This window comes from Henckelia pumila, chromosome 1 (assembly GCF_033568475.1).
Source record: "Henckelia pumila isolate YLH828 chromosome 1, ASM3356847v2, whole genome shotgun sequence".
Lineage (NCBI taxonomy): Eukaryota > Viridiplantae > Streptophyta > Magnoliopsida > Lamiales > Gesneriaceae > Henckelia > Henckelia pumila.
Window position 1 is genome coordinate 25,717,395 of NC_133120.1, and position 18,534 is coordinate 25,735,928.

At 39.6% G+C, this 18,534-nt stretch overlaps 1 protein-coding gene across 1 annotated transcript; it reads left to right on the plus strand.

Moving 5' to 3' along the window:
* Positions 1 to 10,122: 10,122 nt before the first annotated feature.
* Positions 10,123 to 17,589, plus strand: LOC140860598 (uncharacterized). Its single transcript, XM_073263602.1, has 7 exons — positions 10,123 to 10,346; positions 10,560 to 10,698; positions 10,922 to 11,036; positions 11,270 to 12,051; positions 12,154 to 12,645; positions 16,798 to 16,983; positions 17,107 to 17,589. The coding sequence occupies exons 1-7, from the start codon at positions 10,123 to 10,125 to the stop codon at positions 17,587 to 17,589; spliced, it is 2,421 nt and encodes an 806-aa protein (XP_073119703.1).
* Positions 17,590 to 18,534: the final 945 nt, after the last annotated feature.

Below are 18,534 nucleotides of genomic sequence, written 5' to 3' on the forward strand. Positions count from 1 at the left end.
GGCCCGGGAGTGTCCCGGGCGGCCCGCGGGAAAAATTAAATTTTTTTATTTAAAATTAATTTTAATGTGTTAAAATTTTATTTTTGGTCCGGTCAAAAATTGTTTTTGATTGGTTCACGAGATTTCGGATCGAATTGTTCGAGTCCGTAAATTTTAAAATTGATTTTTGGATAAATTTGAATTTTTGGAAAATTTTAATATTTTATCCTTAAATTGAATTTTGAAATCAATTATTTTGGTACAATTGATGATAAGATTTGATCTTATGATATATTAAGTAAAATATGATTTTATCTATAAAATTGGATTTTGTAGATAAAATATGATTTTATTTGATAAAGAGATAAAATATGATTTTATATGTGAAATGAGATTTTATATGTAAAATATGATTTTATCTTGTTTAAATTTGAATTGCCACTGCATGTTATCCAATAAATTAATTTTGAATTAAAAGTTATTGGATAAGGATGATCGATTGCCATGACCAATTTTGTAGGTGTATGTTAGGAATTTACATTTTGTTTTATTGTTGTTGGTTTTATTAATGGGCCTGGTTTATGGCCCAATATGAATGTCATATGTAATAAAAGTGGGCTTGGTTTATGGCCCGTTCCACCCCTAAAAATGTATCCCCTACTTGTCATTGCTATTTATTGTAAATACATTAGATTTAGTGGGAGATCAAGATTTGAAGATGGTGGGCCCAGCAGACAATAAAGACTGAAGAAATGTAAATTGGAAGCACATGTAATAGGATTGCATTGCATACTGCATATTACCTAGGATTGGACTAAGACTCGTGATTGGCAACCACGGGTCAATTAGAAATGGAATCGATCATCCTAAATAATATATGATATTATGATTGTATGCATGTTTAGACATAATTGCGTGAATCCGGCAAGCATGCAATAAATTGAATATGATGAGACAAATATTTTTATAATTAAAAATCCCTCATTTTAAATATGATTTAAAATTGATATCAAGATAAATAAAGGAAATTTAAATTTGTTTAAATGTTCCTACCTTCCATCAACGGTCAATGTATGTGATGCTACCCGCGGATACGGTCCGGCTCATATTATTGGGGGGGCCCGTCCGTCGGAAAGCTGTACATTGGATCGACACATGTTGTAAGTTGGGTGGAACTCCCATGGGATCGGCTCATATTATTGGGGGATCCACATGGCGACCGTCCATCACAACTTAATATTGATGGGTCATCTTGGCATGTCACTTTAAACGGCGTCATATTATTGGGCCCTTATTGGACATGAGGTAAACACATGGGGGTTGCTTTGGAAGCAATTGGGCTCTACCTTTTGAGAATTATGGTTGGCTGATATTATTCGGGACCATAAGTTTGTCAATTGGACTCCATGTTCTCACTAAGGAAAACAGTTTCCCGTTTTCACTAGAGGGTAGTGAAATCGTTAAAATAGTGGGAGTGAGATTCATAGAATAAATTTCGCCTATTTTATGTCTTAGTAAATTGCTTAAACAATCATCGATAATTGTCTGTTTCATCTCAGTAATCCACATGTTTCTATTCTCCAACAAAACAAACTTATTGGCGCAAACAATACAGAATGATTCCATAAGTTAAGATTGTCCTAAGTTCGGAAAAAGATTTTCTAAAGTGTTAGAAAAGGCTTCTCCGAAAACAGCCCCGGCTGATGTAACTGCCGAAAGGTTGGCCGAACTAGAGAAATGGTTGGACCATGATCTCAAGACCAAATGTTACATGCAAAATTGGACAAGTCTAAACAAGTTTGCCATCACTGCAAGAAACCCGGTCATTGGAAACGTAACTGCAAGGAATACCTCAAACAGTTGCGAACTACAAAGGGTATGTTTTACATTAAAATGTTTTTCTTAATACTACTTCTTGGGTATTGGATACCAGATGTAGATCTCATATTTGCAATGAGTTGCAAATGATGACAAGAAGTAATAGGCTAAGGATGGGTGAGACCCAGTCAAGGCTCGGGAATGGTTCCAGAGATAAATCCAAAGCTATAGGAGACATTTTTGCAGAACAATTTTAAGTTTTTTGAGAGATGTTTTATTTGTTCCAGATTTGATTAAAAACATTATTTCTGTTTCAATGCTTGATAGAGATAGTTATTCTTGCAATTTTGTGAATGGGATTTGCAATATTTACAAGAATGAATGTTTGATTGGAAATGGACAACTTGAAAACGATCTATACAACTTAAAACTAAAAGACGTTCCAATAAATTATATTGATAAACCGGCAACAACTAACAAAAGAAAAATCGATAGTCAAAACCCGGCGAACCTTTGGCATGCTAGGCTAGGTCATATTTCCTCAAGGAGGATGAACAAGCTAGTGGGAGAGGGCATGTTTGATATGTCTGATATTAACTCTCTACCTACTTGTGAATCCTGTCTAAAAGGGAAAATGACTAAATCTCCTTTTAAGGAGAAGCCTGAGCGTAGTCAAAATCTGTTGGATTTGATCCATACAGATGTTTGTGGACCATTTAGAGTTGGGACTCAATATGGCCACACCTACTTCATTACCTTTACTGACGATTATTCAAGGTATGGGTATTTATATTTAATGAAATATAAGTCTGAAGCATTTGAAAAGGTCAAAGAATTCAAGGCTGAAGTAGAAAACAAGCTAGGTAAAAGTATTAAAGCACTTCGATCGGATCGAGGTGGAGAATACTTAAGTACCGAGTTTTTGGACTATCTAAAAGAGAATGGGATTCTCTCTCAGTGGACTCCTCCTATGACACCACAGCTGAATGGTGTATCGGAGCGTCGTAATCGAACTTTGTTGGACATGGTTCGATCTATGATGAGCTTCACTGAGCTTCCACCTTCGTTTTGGGGCTATGCACTTGAAACGGCGGTATTGTTGTTGAACAACGTCCACACTAAAGCAATGGACAAGACACCATACGAGTTATGGAATGGCAAAGCTCCTAAGTATTCGTACTTGAGGATTTGGGGATGTCCTGCTTACGTGAAGCGGACAGTGGGAGATAAGTTGGATAGTCGATCCAGCTTATGTTATTTTGTGGGGTATCCGAAGAATTCAATCGGATATTATTTCTATTATCCTGCTGAAACAAAGGTGTTTGTTTCAAGGAATGCCACCTTCTTGAAGAAGGAGTTCTTATTGGATAAGAAAGGCGAGATGATGGAACTCGAAGAAATTCGAGAAGAACCCGAAATACAAAATAACAATCCCACACCTCAGGAACCATTGCTGGACACGCCTGCACCTAGAAGATCCGAGAGGACTTCTAGACCTCCTGTTCGATATGGTCTTCTTCTTGAAGGGGATCAAGATGAACCCGACATTGGATGTGATCCAAGAAACTTCAAGGAAGCAATTTCTGATGCGGATTCAAATTTATGGCTTGAAGCTATGCAGTCTGAATTGGATTCGATGCATACAAACCAAGTTTGGTCTTTAGTAGATCCTCCTGATGGAATTGTTCCAATAGTGTGTAAATGGATCTACAAGAGAAAGCTTGGGCCTGATGGTAAGGTATTGACCTACAAGGCGCGATTGGTGGCAAAAGGTTATACTCAAAGGCAAGGAGTTGACTATGATGAAACCTTTTCACCAGTTGCAATGTTCAAGTCCATAAGAATCCTTATTGCCATAGCTGCATGGTATGACTATGAGATATGGCAAATGGATGTGAAGACTGCTTTTCTTAATGGAGACATTAAGGAAGAAATCTATATGAAGCAGCCTGAGGGGTTCACATCCATGGGAAGCGAGCATAAGGTATGCAAGCTTCAGAGATCAATATATGGTCTAAAACAAGCATCAAGAAGTTGGAACCAGAAATTTGATGAAAAAATAAAAGATTTTGGTTTCATCAAGAACCCGGAGGAACCATGCGTGTAAAAGAAAGTAGTTAAGGATGCTGTGACATTCTTAGTACTTTATGTTGATGACATCCTACTCATTGGGAATGATGTAGGGATGTTACAGTCAACAAAGATATGGTTATCAGGTAGATTCTCGATGAAGGATTTGGGTGAGGCATCCTACATTCTTGGGATACAGATCTATAGAGATAGATCTAAGAGAATGATAGGACTCACTCAATCAACCTACATCGACACCATATTGAAACGGTTTTCAATGGATGGGTCCAAGAGAGGACATCTACCCATGTGTCATGGAGTTTCTCTATCCAAGTCTATGTGTCCCAAGACTGATGAAGAGATAGAGAATATGACACATGTACCATATGCGTCAGCTATAGGTAGTATCATGTATGGGATGATATCTACCAGACCGGATGTAGCATTTGCTCTGAGTGTCACGAGCAGATATCAAGCTAATCCCGGTCAAATGCATTGGAAAGCCGTGAAGGCATTCTTAAGTACTTACGAAGGACTAAGAATATGTTCATGGTATATGGAGGACGAGATCTGAAATTGGAAGGCTATACCGACTCTAGCTTCCAAAGTGACGTGGATGACTCGAAGTCAACCTCTGGATTTGTGTTCATGCTCAATGGCGGTGCTGTCTCTTGGAAGAGTTCCAAGCAGGACACCACAGCGGATTCCACCACTGAGGCTGAATACATTGCAGCATCAGCTGCTGCTAAAGAGGCCGTTTGGATGAGGAAGTTCGTCCAAGAGTTGGGCGTCATTCCTGAATTTGTTGGTCCAGTCCCGGTGTACTGTGACAACACGGGTGCCATTTGCTCAAGCAAAGGAACCAAGGTCTCATCAAGGATCCAAACACGTACTGAGGAAATACCACATCATCCGGGAGATTGTGGAAAGAGGAGACATCACTGTCGAACGAGTGGCCTCTGCAGACAATATCGCTGATCCGCTTACTAAGCCCTTGCCAGGACCATTGTTTGACAAACATCGCGAAGCAATGGGTCTACGTAGTATGACTAGTTGGCTATAGGGCAAGTGGGAGATTGAAAGAGTGGGTGCCCAGTGAGCCAACTTGTGGCTATGGGCTTTGATGACTCTTTGTACAAACGATCTTTTGTTTAATATAATTTACACTTTTATTAATGGCAATGACTTTATCTTTCTTCATATTGTTATATTGTGATATACTATTGTTGTTTTGATAAAGACCTTGAATATACTATAGTGTATGTAAGATGTGGTAGAACATGGGGATGTCTATCATGAAATACATCTTATAGTCACTGTATATTCTAAACTGTTCCTAGTCAATTGAGCCGTCCGATAATAAGGATAAGGATCGCTCGAGTTTGAGACTAGCATTTGCGATGCGGAGTACCACGTTTCATTGGTAGGGAACATGGAGATGTTCGAAGCATGCAAATGGATATTCATAGGATGAATAATCGAACTACCCTATCCGGACTTTCCAAGTGGTTATCACTTATCGAGTGGATAAAGTCCGCGGTTTGGGTTGTACACCATTAGTCCTTACTACTTGAAACATCATGGAGACTCTATATGCTAGTACTGTGCTTTGACTCGTTTACCGACTCTATGGGGGTCATCAGGTGTCGGGATTGGGTACAGTTACAACACATATAGGAGTCGATGCATTGTTGTCAAGGATTCACCACATACTTGCGAGTGTGGATATCCTATGCGATCTGAGGAGATATTAGTGTGACGAATCTCTGGCCAGAGTACTTGATGTGATTTAAGAAATGGTTTCTTAGTAGCACATGCGATGTCACTAATTTGATCTTCAAGATGTATTGCATAGTTATCGAATCTTGAGCGACTCTCGATATACCAATGGTTGTTGATTCGATCGGGATATATGGATGAAGGGACCGTACTGTACGCTAACCAAAATCTATTGGTTCTTGTAGGCACTATCAGTGATACCTAGGGAATCATGGGGCGATGTTGCTAGGCGCTTTACCATGATTCGTTGGGCAAGTCGGAAATCGTTGTTCCGAGTCACAAGGAGTTGTGAGCCCACGGCTAGCTGTATCCCTGAACCATTGAGGGTCACACAGTGTAATGGAGTTTTAATCCCCGTTGAGATAGTTAAATTTAAAGAGTTAAATTTAATGAATAAAGAAGTTGGACTTCTTAAATAAGAGTAAGGGAGTACGATTTCCTAAAATGACATAGGGATGTACATTTTTGGAAACCACTGAATTCGGATTCAGGAAAATTTATCTTGACTTTAAAATGTGCAGAAATGGTTTCTGTGCACATTGGTAAAATCGGTTTATCAATCGGAGTCACGATGAATTTTATATTAATTTCTGAACATGCGGGCTTTGCTTGTCGGGCCTCAACTTATGACTAATGGGCCCTAAGGTGTTAGTGGCCTGCATTATAAATAAGTTATTACAGTACAGAAATTACACACAACAGGTCATAATTTTGAGAGCAGAAATCGAAAAACCCTAGCCTCTCTCTCTTATATTTCGGCCGACCCCTCCTTGCTCTGTCAGAGAATTTCCGGTCTGTGATTTTTAATTGCAGTCAGGAATAACGAATCAGATTCGTTTAATCTCTTCGCAGAAAAACTTCTGATAGATTTTCTAGTGCAATCTATCAGAGGGATTTAAACCCCATTCGTGGACCTGATTGAAGGAGTTCATCAGTTCCTGGGAGAGACAACAAGAGCAGATTAATTCTGTTGGTGTCCAATAATCTCGCTTCGAGATTGAAGGTAAAATTTAATAATAGTTATTTAAATTTTACACACACTTATAATTTAATCGTTGAACGGTTGATACCCACACTATGGAATTGTTCCATAATAAAATTTTTAAACTTCCGCTGCACCGGGTATCAATCGTGATTGATCTGAGAACGACAGGATTTTCCAACAGTGTTGGGAGGTATCCTGACTTCCTTGCGGCAAAGAGCACTGCAGCCATTATCATGATCAAAATCACAGAGTCACAATTCAAGGATCTAAGTTCATTATTCATATGTTTATGTTCAGAACCATTTTTATACATTTACTTTGATTACATTCGACTTAGTCATGCATATGTTACGTCATGTTCTCATTAATTTTAGAAATCTCTCATTTAAAGTTAAGGGCATAATAGTACTTTTAGTATCAGCTATTTTTTTATCTGCGTGTTCTTGTGATTATGTAGTACTGGTTATCCCCCCCCCCACCCATATTCTTGCCGAGTCTGTTAGACCCACTACACTTATTTCTTTCAGGTGAGGAGTATTTCACTGAGATCGAGGGGCAGGATCCCCAGGGCGAGGTCACCGGTGGTGCAGGCCCTTGACCGACGTGCTTTTAGTTGTTCCGCAAACTCTGATGTTTTTATTTATGAGTTATAGTATTTCATACACTGCCAGTCATTTGCAGGATGTGTTTTCCATGCATTAGAATATTTGGCATGTAAACTTAACAGTTTATTTTTTCGCAACTGTGTGGGATTAACTTCTCTTTTCTAGATTCTATGACTATCGTATTTGGATTTTTATCTTGTGTTTATTTTATTTTGATTTTAATTGTTTACTGTATCAGTTGGGCTTACAATATTTTAAAGCGAGTCATGGCAAAAATAAAAATTTAATTCCGCAATTTTTTATTTATTATTTTTATTTGGAGGGTTAGGGTCGTCTCAGTTGGTATTAGAGCTAGGTTCTTGCTTTGGGCTGTGCCAACTGCCGGTTGCCGAAAGTCAAGGGATCTCGCCTCAAAGTCTTTAAGATTTATGTTTCATTTATTGCTATTTGTTCAGATTAGTAGCATTAGTTTCCTAAATTATTTGAGCATGTTTAAGTTTAGATAAAATCTTTTTCTTAAGGCATGAAATTTGAATGTGGGAATTTGAACTTGCGTACAGATGGCGCCTCGTCGTGACCTTCGTGCACCTCCATCTCCACCGCCTCCTCCACTAGTAGATGTTGGGGCTCAGGTGCTTTTTGGGGATCGGTTAACTCATGCCCGAAAACGCAGCGGAATTTCAAAATTTTATAGTAAACACCGAGCACTTGTGTAGCATTCAAAATCATCAAATATCCATAGGGTGTTTTAGAAGATTTTACTTATCAATCTCAAAAGATTGATTTATGGCTCCAACCAAGTTGTGAACAACTTAGCTCTTGAAATGGTAGACACAATCTACAAGCTTCCAAGAGCACACCTTGCTCAAAATGGATTCAACTCTTCAAGAATGCACCTTGTATGAAAATAGCTCCTCTTCTAATTAGGTCAACGAGTAGACAATCTAGATCCACTCTAAATATGCACTAGAATATTTAGAGTATTTTTCATTGAGATGTTTCTTGCATTTTTTTCCCAAAAATCAAAAGACAAATTTGGAGAATTCTTGGATGAAAGTGCACGGCCATGTCTCTTTATAAAAATTGTGGAGGTATATATAATATAATAATGTGGTGGTCAAAGATACACAATTAGTCATGCATGAAAAGTTGAAAAGCATGCATGGGAAATTATGTCCATTCTTTTAACCCTTCACATTTCCTCTCACATATAATATATAAATATATATATGTCAAATATATATACACACACATATATATATATATATATATACATGGCCCTTGAACTTAATATTTAATTAATTATTAAACACAAACCCATTTAAGTTTAATCAAGTAATTAAATCCAACTTGAACACATTCAAGCCCACTAGTAAAATAATTATACAACACTATTTTATTTTGAGCTCTACTAGACTCAATAGTGTTAAATTAATCCAACACTTGAATTAATTTAATTATTTAAACTTCACAAAGTCTACTAGTGTAAAATTAATTCAACACTTGAATTAATTAATTAAGTTCAAAATAATAGTTTTGAAAATCACCATTTTCAAAAACTAATTATTTATTCAAGACAACTTTTAATCTTGGAACATATTCACAAATTAAAAGTTACTTTCCCATTTATTCTCCATTAGAAGTCAAACTTCTAATTTATTTTACTTATAAACTCCTTTATAAGTTGTTGAACTCATTAAACAAATTTTAATCTCAACGAGATCTAGAAAGCCAGTACTTGTGTGACCCTCAATGGTTCATTGATATAACTAGCAGTGGGTTTACATTTCCATGTGATTCGGGATCAACAAGTCCCTTATGTGAGCATACCCTATATAGCTCCATTCTTATTAATCAACCCCTTGATAATAAGAATGTCAGAAAACTCAAGTCTGATAGTACCCAACCAGTCATGATAAATGTCTAGCAGCATCGCTTACATGACTCCCTAGGTATCAAATGATAGTGCCTGCAAGAACCAATCAATTATGGTTAGCGTACAGTACGGTCCCTTCAACTCATATATCCCGATCGATTCGACAACCATTGATATATCGAGAGTTGTCAATGAATCGATAACTATGTGTCATGCCGTAGTTGCATCGAAGGTGTAATTCCAGAAACCCCTTTCTTAATTACCACCTACTCTGATCAGAGATTTCAAGCTACATATGCATGATAACACATAGGATATCCATACCCGTAGGTAAGCGGTGAATCCCCGACTACAATGCATCGACTCCTATATATTTCGTCACAACACCCAACATTGCCACCTGATGACCCCACATGAGTCGGTAAACAATTCAAAGTGAAGAACTAGCATATAGAGTCTTCATGTTGTCCCGGGTCATAAGGACTAATGGTGTATAACCATAAACTAGGACTATTCCACTCGATAAGTGAGAACCACTTGGAAAGTCTTTTAGGGAGGGTTGTTCAGTGCACTCTACAAGGAGCACCTATTTGCATGCTTGGACATCACCATGTCCCCTACCAATGAAACGTGGTACTCACATCGCAAATACTAGTCTCAAGCTCAAGCGGTCTTTATCCTTCTTTGTGGCGGCTGAATCGACTAGGAACGGTTTAGAATATACACTATTCCAAATATGAGTTTCATGATAGTCATCACATGACCATCTTATATTCTTTCTACTATTTGTATATTCAAGTGCTTTATCTATGCAACTAGCATGGGTATACAGATAATGGTTCGCAAAATTAAATAATGTAAAATATTATTAAAATAAAGATTGTCATACAAGAGTTCTCTCAAGGACCATCGGCCAACACTTGGCTCTACGGGCACCTACTCTAATAGTGCTTGCAGGATTAGCCCGCATCTTGGAGCGGCATGCTTATGCTCCGAGGGCTAGACCCAGTATGGTCTACGAGCAGTTCAGGAAGATGGATCCCAAGGAATTTTCTGGCACTACGGATCCGATGGTAGCGGAGGGCTGGATTCGCTCGCTTGAGGTGATTTTCCGCTATATGAGTTGGGAGATGAGGATTGAGTTCTCTGCATGGTGTTCCTACCAAAAGGACGACGCCTCTTTGTGGTTTGAGGGTGTGGAGAAGACTGTTGATGTTACCACCCTAACTTGGGAGTAATTCAAGACTATCTTCTATGAGAAATACTATACAGTTGAGGTGAGAGCGCAGTTGAAGAGGGAGTTCATGAGTCTCCGGCAGGGAGATCTGTCTATATCCGAGTTTGTGCGCAAATTCAAGAGGGGCTTCCACTTCGTGCCCTTGATAGGGAATGATGAGGCGGAGAAGTTGTAGCATTTTATTGCTTTTCTGAGGCCTACCATTCGTAGGGATATGATGATGGCTGAGCCCGTGGACTATGCACCCGTTATCAGGAAGGCTTTACTGTCCGAGCAGTCCTTGAAGGACATTAGAGCTGAGGTTCATAGCAAGGGATCTTTTGCTCTTCAGGGTCATCAGCAGCAGCAGGTCAAGAGGCCGTTTACCGGGCCGCATCAATAGCAGGGACCCTTTAGGCCCCAAGGGCAGCTGGCCCCAGGGGCAGCTGGCCTCGAGACCCCAGGGACAGCATGCCCAGAGACCTCAGGCCTAGGGACCCGCTCCTCCCAAGACTGGGGAGAAGCCTTATTGCCCGATTTGCAAGTGTGCCCATCATGGGAAGTGTCTGGAAGGTGTCGGAGTCTGTTTTCAGTGCAAGAAGCCGGGGCACATGGTTTTAGATTGTCCATTGTGGATGATGCCGGCTCAGGGGAGAGTCTACGTGATGCAGGCCGAGGAGGCCGATCCTGATACCACACTCATCACAGGTAATATTTAGAGCATTTAATTAAGGGTGATTTAATTGATTCATAAATGCAATTTTCGATTATGATCTTTTCTTTTGGGAATGTGAACTTATTAGGTTGCATGCTTCGTGTTAGTTATTTGTGTTGGCATGAATAGTTCTGAATTTGGGAATTCGATGAATTATAATGAACCTAAGTAGAACTAACCTTGTTTGTTTTCAATATTTCGGTGGTTGTAATCACCTTTAATCCAGGTAGAATTTTAGTAGCCGGTATAGCCACTAGAGCCTTGTTAGAATCGGGGGCTACACATTCTTTTATTTCAGAGGCTTTTACCCGCAAGCGGGGTATTGAGTGTGAAGAGCTTGTTGGTGGATTCACAGTGACCATCCCATCAGGGGAAGAGCTTTCCACGAGGAATATAGTGAAGAATCTTGAACTCTTGTTGCAAGGGCAATCAGCGAGTGCAGATCTGATAGTGTTTCCCATGCCTGAGTTTGACATGATACTAGAGATGGACTTGTTGACAAAGAATGCTGTGGTGATTGACTTCCAGCAGCGATCAGTGATGGTCAGACCGGAGGGAGAGGAATCATTCTGGTTCGAGGCTACTAGGAGTTTGAGGAGGACACATATTATATCTTTCATGCAAGCTAAGCAGTTGGTGAATGATGGATGTGAGGCATTCTTATCAATTATATCTTTGACAGAGTTGCTAGCACGACCAGATATTTCAGATGTGGACATTATCAGAGATTTTGAGGATGTGTTTCCAGGCGATGTAGCAGGTATTCCGCCTGATAGAGAAGTCGAGTTCTCTATTGACTTGATACCGAATACTGTGCCAATCTCTAAGGCACCGTATAGATTGGCTCCTATGGAAATGAGAGAACTAAAAGAGCAAATTCAAGAGTTGCTTGATAAGGGATTCATACGCCCTAGTTTCTCTCCGTGGGGCGCACCAGTCCTCTTTGTGAAAAATAAGGACGGAAGCCTAAGGTTGTGCATTGATTACCGAAGGCTGAATGGAGTGACGGTAAAGAACAAGTACCCACTTCCAGGAATTGAGGATCTCTTTGATTAGTTGCAAGGAGCCTCTGTATTTTCAAAGATTGATCTTTGTTCCGGTTATCACCAGTTGAAGGTAAAGGAATCAGATGTGTTCAAGACAGCGTTTAGGACTCGTTATGGCCACTACGAGTTCCATGTGATGCCGTTCGGAATGACGAACGCACCCGCGGTCTTCATGGATCTTATGAACCACGTGTTCCAGCCGTACTTGGACCAGTTTGTCATCGTTTTCATTGATGACATTCTTATTTACTCAAAGGATAGAGAGGAGCATTCGCAGCATTTGAAGACAGTTCTTGAGGTACTCCGAGAGCAAAAGTTGTTTGCCAAGTTTGAGAAATGTGAGTTTTGGTTGGACAGAGTAGCATTCTTAGGCCATATTATTTCCAAAAGTGGAGTAGAAGTGGATCCTTCCAAGGTTCAAGCAGTGAAGGAGTGGTCTATACCTAGAAATGCATCGGAGATTCGAAGTTTTCTCGGATTGGCCGGTTACTATAGGAAATTTATCAAGGGCTTTTCGTCAATTGTTGTGCCCTTGACAGCATTGACCAAGAAGAATGTTAAGTTTGTTTGGAGCCCGAAGTGCTAAGAGAGTTTGATGTGTTGAAAGAGGCACTTGTTGGAAAACTATGTTCAGATCAATTAGAATTGATACCCGGTGCAGCGGAAGTTTAAAAAATTTATTTTATTAATATGGAACGATTCCATATCTGGGTATCAAAACATTACGATTAAATTTGTGTAAGTAAAACAAATAATCACTATTAAATATTTTACCTTGAAATCTCGAAGCGAGATTATGGACACCAACAGAATTTAATCTGCTCTTGTTGTATATCCCAGGAACTGATGAATGAACGTTTCTTCAATCAGGTCCACGAATAGAAAACAAAACCCTCTGATTGACTGCACTAGAAATCAATCAGAAGTTTGCGTAGAGAATAAATAGATATGATCTGTTAATTCAGATTGTAATTTTTCACAAAAATCACAACCCGAATTTTCTCCAAAAGGGACAGAGGATTTCGAAAATCCCCTTGAATAATATAGGCTGAAATTCGAAAATTGCAAGACTAAAAATTTTATGGAATTTTCGAACACTGCAGTATATTTATATATAATTTTTAGTTATAATTGTATCAGGACTCTAACTCCTTAAAGCCCAGAATCCATAATTTAAGCCCAACAAGTCAAGCCTGTTGTTATAGAAGTTAATATAAAATTCATCGTGACTCTGATTGATAAACTGATTTCACCAATGTGCACAGAAACCATTTCTGCATCTTTTAGAGTCAAGATAATTTTTCTGAATCCGAATTCAGTGATTTCCAAAAATGCCTATCCCTATGTCATTTTAGGAAATCTCACTCCCTTTAGTTAAGAAGTCCAACTTCTCTTTTATTAAATTTAACTCTTTAAATTTAACTATCTCTACGGGGTTTTAGTAATCCATTACTTGTGTAACCCTTAATGGTTCAGGAATACAGCTAGCCGTGGGCTCACAACTCCTTGTGACTCGGAACAACAATTTCCGACTTATCCATCGAATCATGGTAAGAGCGCCTAGCAACATCGCCCCATGATTCCCTAGGTATTACTGATAGTGTCTGCAAGAACCAGTAGATTTTGGTTAGCGTACAGTACGGTCCCTTCATCCATATATCCCGATCGAATCAACAACCATTGGTATATCGAGAGTTGTTCGAGATTCGATAACTATGCATAACATCTTGGAGATCTATTAGTGACATCGCATGTGTTACTAGGAAAACCCATTAACCTAAAATACATCATGTACTTTGGCCAGAGATTCGTCACACTAATATCTCCTCAGATTGCATAGGATATCCACACTCGCAAGTATGTGATGAATCCTTGACAACAAAGCATCGACTCATATATGTGTCGTAACTGTACCCAATCTCGACACCTGATGACCCCAATAGAGTCGGTAAACGAGTCAAAGTACAGTACTAGCATATAGAGTCTCTATGATGTTTCAAGTAATAAGGACTAATGGTGTACAACCAAAATCGCGGACTTTATCCACTCGATAAGTGATAACCCCTTGGAAAGTCCGAATAGGGTAGTTCGATCATTCATCATATGAATATCCATTTGCATGCTTTGAACATCTCTATGTTCCATACCAATGAAACGTGGTACTCGGCATCACAAATGCTAGTCTCAATCTCGAGCGATCCTTATCCTTATTTGCGGACAGCTCAATTGACTAGGAACAGTTTAGAATATACAGTGACTATAAGATGTGTTTCATGTTGGAACACGGTCGTTCTCCGGATCGAAAAATAAAGTGATACCCGGTGCAGCGGAAGTTTTAAAATTTTACATGGAACGATTCCATATGGGTATCAAATTCCTACGATTAAAATTGATAATATAAAATTTAAACAATATAAATTTTACCTTAAAATCTCGAAACGAGATTATGGACACCAACAGATTAAACTGCTCTTGTTGTATATCCCAGGAACTGATGAACGAACAATTCTTCAATCAGGTCCACAAACAGAAGTTTAATCCCTCTGATAGACTGCACTAGAAAGTCTATCAGAAGTTTCTACGAAGAGATAGAACAGATATGATCTGCTAATTTAGACTGCAAATTCAAAATTCGCAGACTGAAAATTCTCTAAGACAGAGAGAGGGGGGCGGCCGAAATTCCTAGACTGGAGGCTAGGGTTTTCGAAAATCTGAGTGTAAGTTGTGTGTAATTTCTGTACTGCAATAACTTATTTATAATGTGGGCTGCTAACAGCTTAGGGCCCATTAGTCCTAAGTTCAAGCCTGACAAGCAAAGCCCGCATGTTCAGAAATTAATATAAAATTCATCGTGACTCAGATTGATAAACCAATTTCACCAATGTGCACAGAAACCATTTCTGCATCTTTTAAAGTCAAGATAAATGTTCTGAATCCGAATTCAGTGGTTTCCAAAAATGTCCATCACTATGTCATTTTAGGAAATCTTACTCCCTCTACTCTTAAATAAGAAGTCCCACTTCTTTATTCACTAAATTTAACTCTTTAAATTTAATTATCTCAACGGGGATTAAAAATCCATTACTTGTGTGACCCTCAATAGTTCAGGGATACAGCTAGCCGTGGGCTCACAACTCCTTGTGACTCGGAACAACAATTTCCGACTTGCCCATCGAATCATGGTAAGAGCACCTAGCAACATCGCCCCATGATTCCCTAGGTATCACTGATAGTGCCTGCAAGAACCAATAGATTTTGGTTAGCGTACAGTACGGTCCCTTCATCCATATATCCCGATCGAATCAACAACCATTGGTAAATCGAGAGTCGTTCGAGATTCGATAACTATGCATTGCATCTTGAAGATCAAATAGTGACATCGCATGTGCTACTAAGAAATCATTTCTTAAATCAAATCATGTACTCTGGCCAGAGATTCGTCACACTAATATCTCCTCAGATTGCATAGGATATCCACACTCGCAAGTATGTGGTGAATCCTTGACAACAAAGCATCGACTCCTATATGTGTCGTAACTGTACTCAATCCCGACACCTGATGACCCCAATAGAGTCGGTAAACGAGTCAAAGTACAGCACTAGCATATAAAGTCTCAATGATGTTTCAAGTAGTAAGGACTAATGGTGTACAACCAAAACCGCGGACTTTATCCACTCGATAAGTGATAACCACTTGGAAAGTCCGGATAGGGTAGTTCAATCATTCATCATATGAATATCCATTTGCATGTTTTGAACATCTCTATGTTCCATACCAATGAAACGTGGTACTCGGCATCGCAAACGCTAGTCTCAATCTCGTACGATCCTTATCCTTATTAACGGACGGCTCAATTGACTAGGAACTGTTTAGAATATACAGTGACTTTGAGATGTGTTTCATGATAGCCATCCCCATGTGCTACCACATCTTACATACACTATAATATATTCAAGGTCTTCATCTAAACATCTTATAGTATGTCACAACATAATAATATGATAAAAGATAAAGTAAATGCCATTATAAAAGTGTAAATTATATTAAACAAAAGATTATTTATACTTAGAGTCATAAAAGCCCTTAGCCACAAGTTGGCTCACCGGGCACCCACTCTTTCAATTTCATGATAGCCATCCCCATGTGCTACCACATCTTACATAAACTATAGTATATTCAAGGTCTTTATCAAAACAACAATAGTATATCATAATATAACAATATGAAGAAAGATAAAGTCAATGCCATTATAAAAGTGTAAATTATATTAAACAAAAGATTTTTTTACATAGAGTCATAAAATCCATTAGCCACAAGTTGGCTAACCGGGCACCCACTCTTTTAGCACTTACATCGGCACCAGTGTTAGCCATGCCATCAGGAGAAGGAGATTTCGTGGTTTACACCGATGCTTCCAAGTTGGGACTTGGGGCAGTGCTTATGCAGCAAGATAGATTCATTGCTTATGCTTCTAGGCAGTTGAAGGAGCATGAGAAGAACTACCCTACTCATGATTTGGAATTAGCAGTTGTGGTTTTTGCACTCAAGATTTGGAGGCACTACCTCTATGGAGAGAAGTGTAAGATATTCACCGACCATAAAAGCCTCAAATACTTCTTCACCTAGAAGGAGTTGAACATGAGGCAATGTAGATGGTTAGAGTTGGTGAAAGAATATGACTGCGACATTAGTTACCATCCGGGTAAGGCTAATGTCGTCGCAGATGCGTTGAGTAGAAAGACAGCAGTGATTGCCTCTTTGACAGTGTCTAGGCCGTTGCAGGATGAGATTCAGAGATTTGGGCTGGAGTTCTATGCCAAGGGTAGAGCTCCCAGATTGTCAGCTTTGACGGTGCAGACTACTTTATTTGAACGTATCAGAGTTGCTCAAGCTGTGATGCCATTTGGAATGACGAACGCGCCCGCGGTCTTCATGGATCTTATGAACCGCATGTTACAGCCGTACTTGGACCAGTTTATCATTGTTTTCATTGATGATATCCTCATTTACTCGAAGGATAGAGAAGAACATTCGCAGCATTTGAAGACGGTTCTTGAGGTACTCCGAGAGCAAAATGTGTTTGCCAAGTTTGAGAAATGTGAGTTTTGGTTGGAGAGAGTAGAATTCTTTGGCCATATTATTTCCAAGAGTGGAGTGGAAGTGGATCCTTCCAAGGTTCAAGCAGTGAAGGAGTGGTCTGTACCTAGAAATGCATCGGAGATTCGCAATTTTCTCGAATTGGTCGGTTACTATAGGAAGTTTATCAAGGGCTTTTCAGCAATTGTTGTGCCCTTGACAGCATTGACCAAGAAGAATGTCAAGTGTATTTGGAAGCCAAAGTGTCAAGAGAGCTTCGATGTGTTGAAGAAAGCTCTTACGACGGCACCAGTGTTAGCTATGCCATCTGGAGAGGGAGATTTTGTGGTTTATACTGATGCTTCCAAGTTGGGACTTGGGGCAGTGCTTATGCAGCAAGATAGGGATTGCTTATGCTTCTAGACAGTTGAAGGAGCAGGAGAAGAACTACCCTACTCATTATTTGGAGTTGGCAGCAGTGGTGTTCGCTCTCAAGATTTGGAGACACTATCTCTATGGAGAGAAGTGTAAGATATTCACCGACCATAAAAGTCTCAAATACTTCTTCCCCCAGAAGGAATTGAACATGAGGCAGCGGAGATGTTTAGAGTTGGTGAAAGACTAGGACTGCGACATTAGTTACCATCCGGGTAAGGCTAATGTCATCGCAGATGCATTGAGCAAAAAGACAGCAGTGATTGCCTCTTTGACGGTGTCTAGACCGTTGCAGGATGAGATTCAGAGATTCGGACAAGAGTTCTATGCCGAGGGTAGAGCTCCTAGATTGTCAGTCTTGTCAGTGCAGACTACGTTGTTTGACTATATCAGAGTTGCTCAAGCAGTTAATGAGCAGTTGAGTAAGTGGAGATAGAGAGCTGACAAGAGAGGCAGTGATTTGTATTCAGTAGTAGACGGGATCGTGAGGTTTAGAGATAGATTTTGGGTGCCCACAGGTGATTCTCTACAAGTTACTATCATGGCAAAGGCGCATACATCTCCATACTCTATTCACCCAGGCAGTACGAAGATGTATCGATACCTTCAGCAGTTGTACTGGTGGCCGGGTATGAAGCGCGATATCGCCCGATTTGTGTCAGAGTGTCTGACATGCCAGCAAGTCAAAGCATAACATCAGAGACCTGCAGGATTGCTTAGGTCACTCCCTATTCCCGTGTGGAAATGGGAGAATATTACCATGGATTTCGTTGTTGGCTTTTCGAGGACAGTGAGAGGTTTGAATGCTATTTGGGTTATTGTCGACCGTCTTACTAAGTCAGCGCACTTTTTGCCAGTAAGGACGAATTTCTCTATGACTCAGTATGTGGAGTTGTATATCCGGGAGATAGTCAGGCTACATGGTATCCCTGT

Excerpts from the sequence above, each read along its gene's own strand:
- LOC140860598 (XM_073263602.1), top strand. The coding sequence starts at position 10,123 with ATGGTCTACGAGCAGTTCAGGAAGATGGATCCCAAGGAATTTTCTGGC. Across the intron at positions 10,699-10,921 it reads AGGGTCATCAGCAGCAGCAG|TGCAAGAAGCCGGGGCACAT; the intron begins GTCAAGAGGCCG and ends GTCTGTTTTCAG. Across the intron at positions 11,037-11,269 it reads TGATACCACACTCATCACAG|GTAGAATTTTAGTAGCCGGT; the intron begins GTAATATTTAGA and ends CCTTTAATCCAG.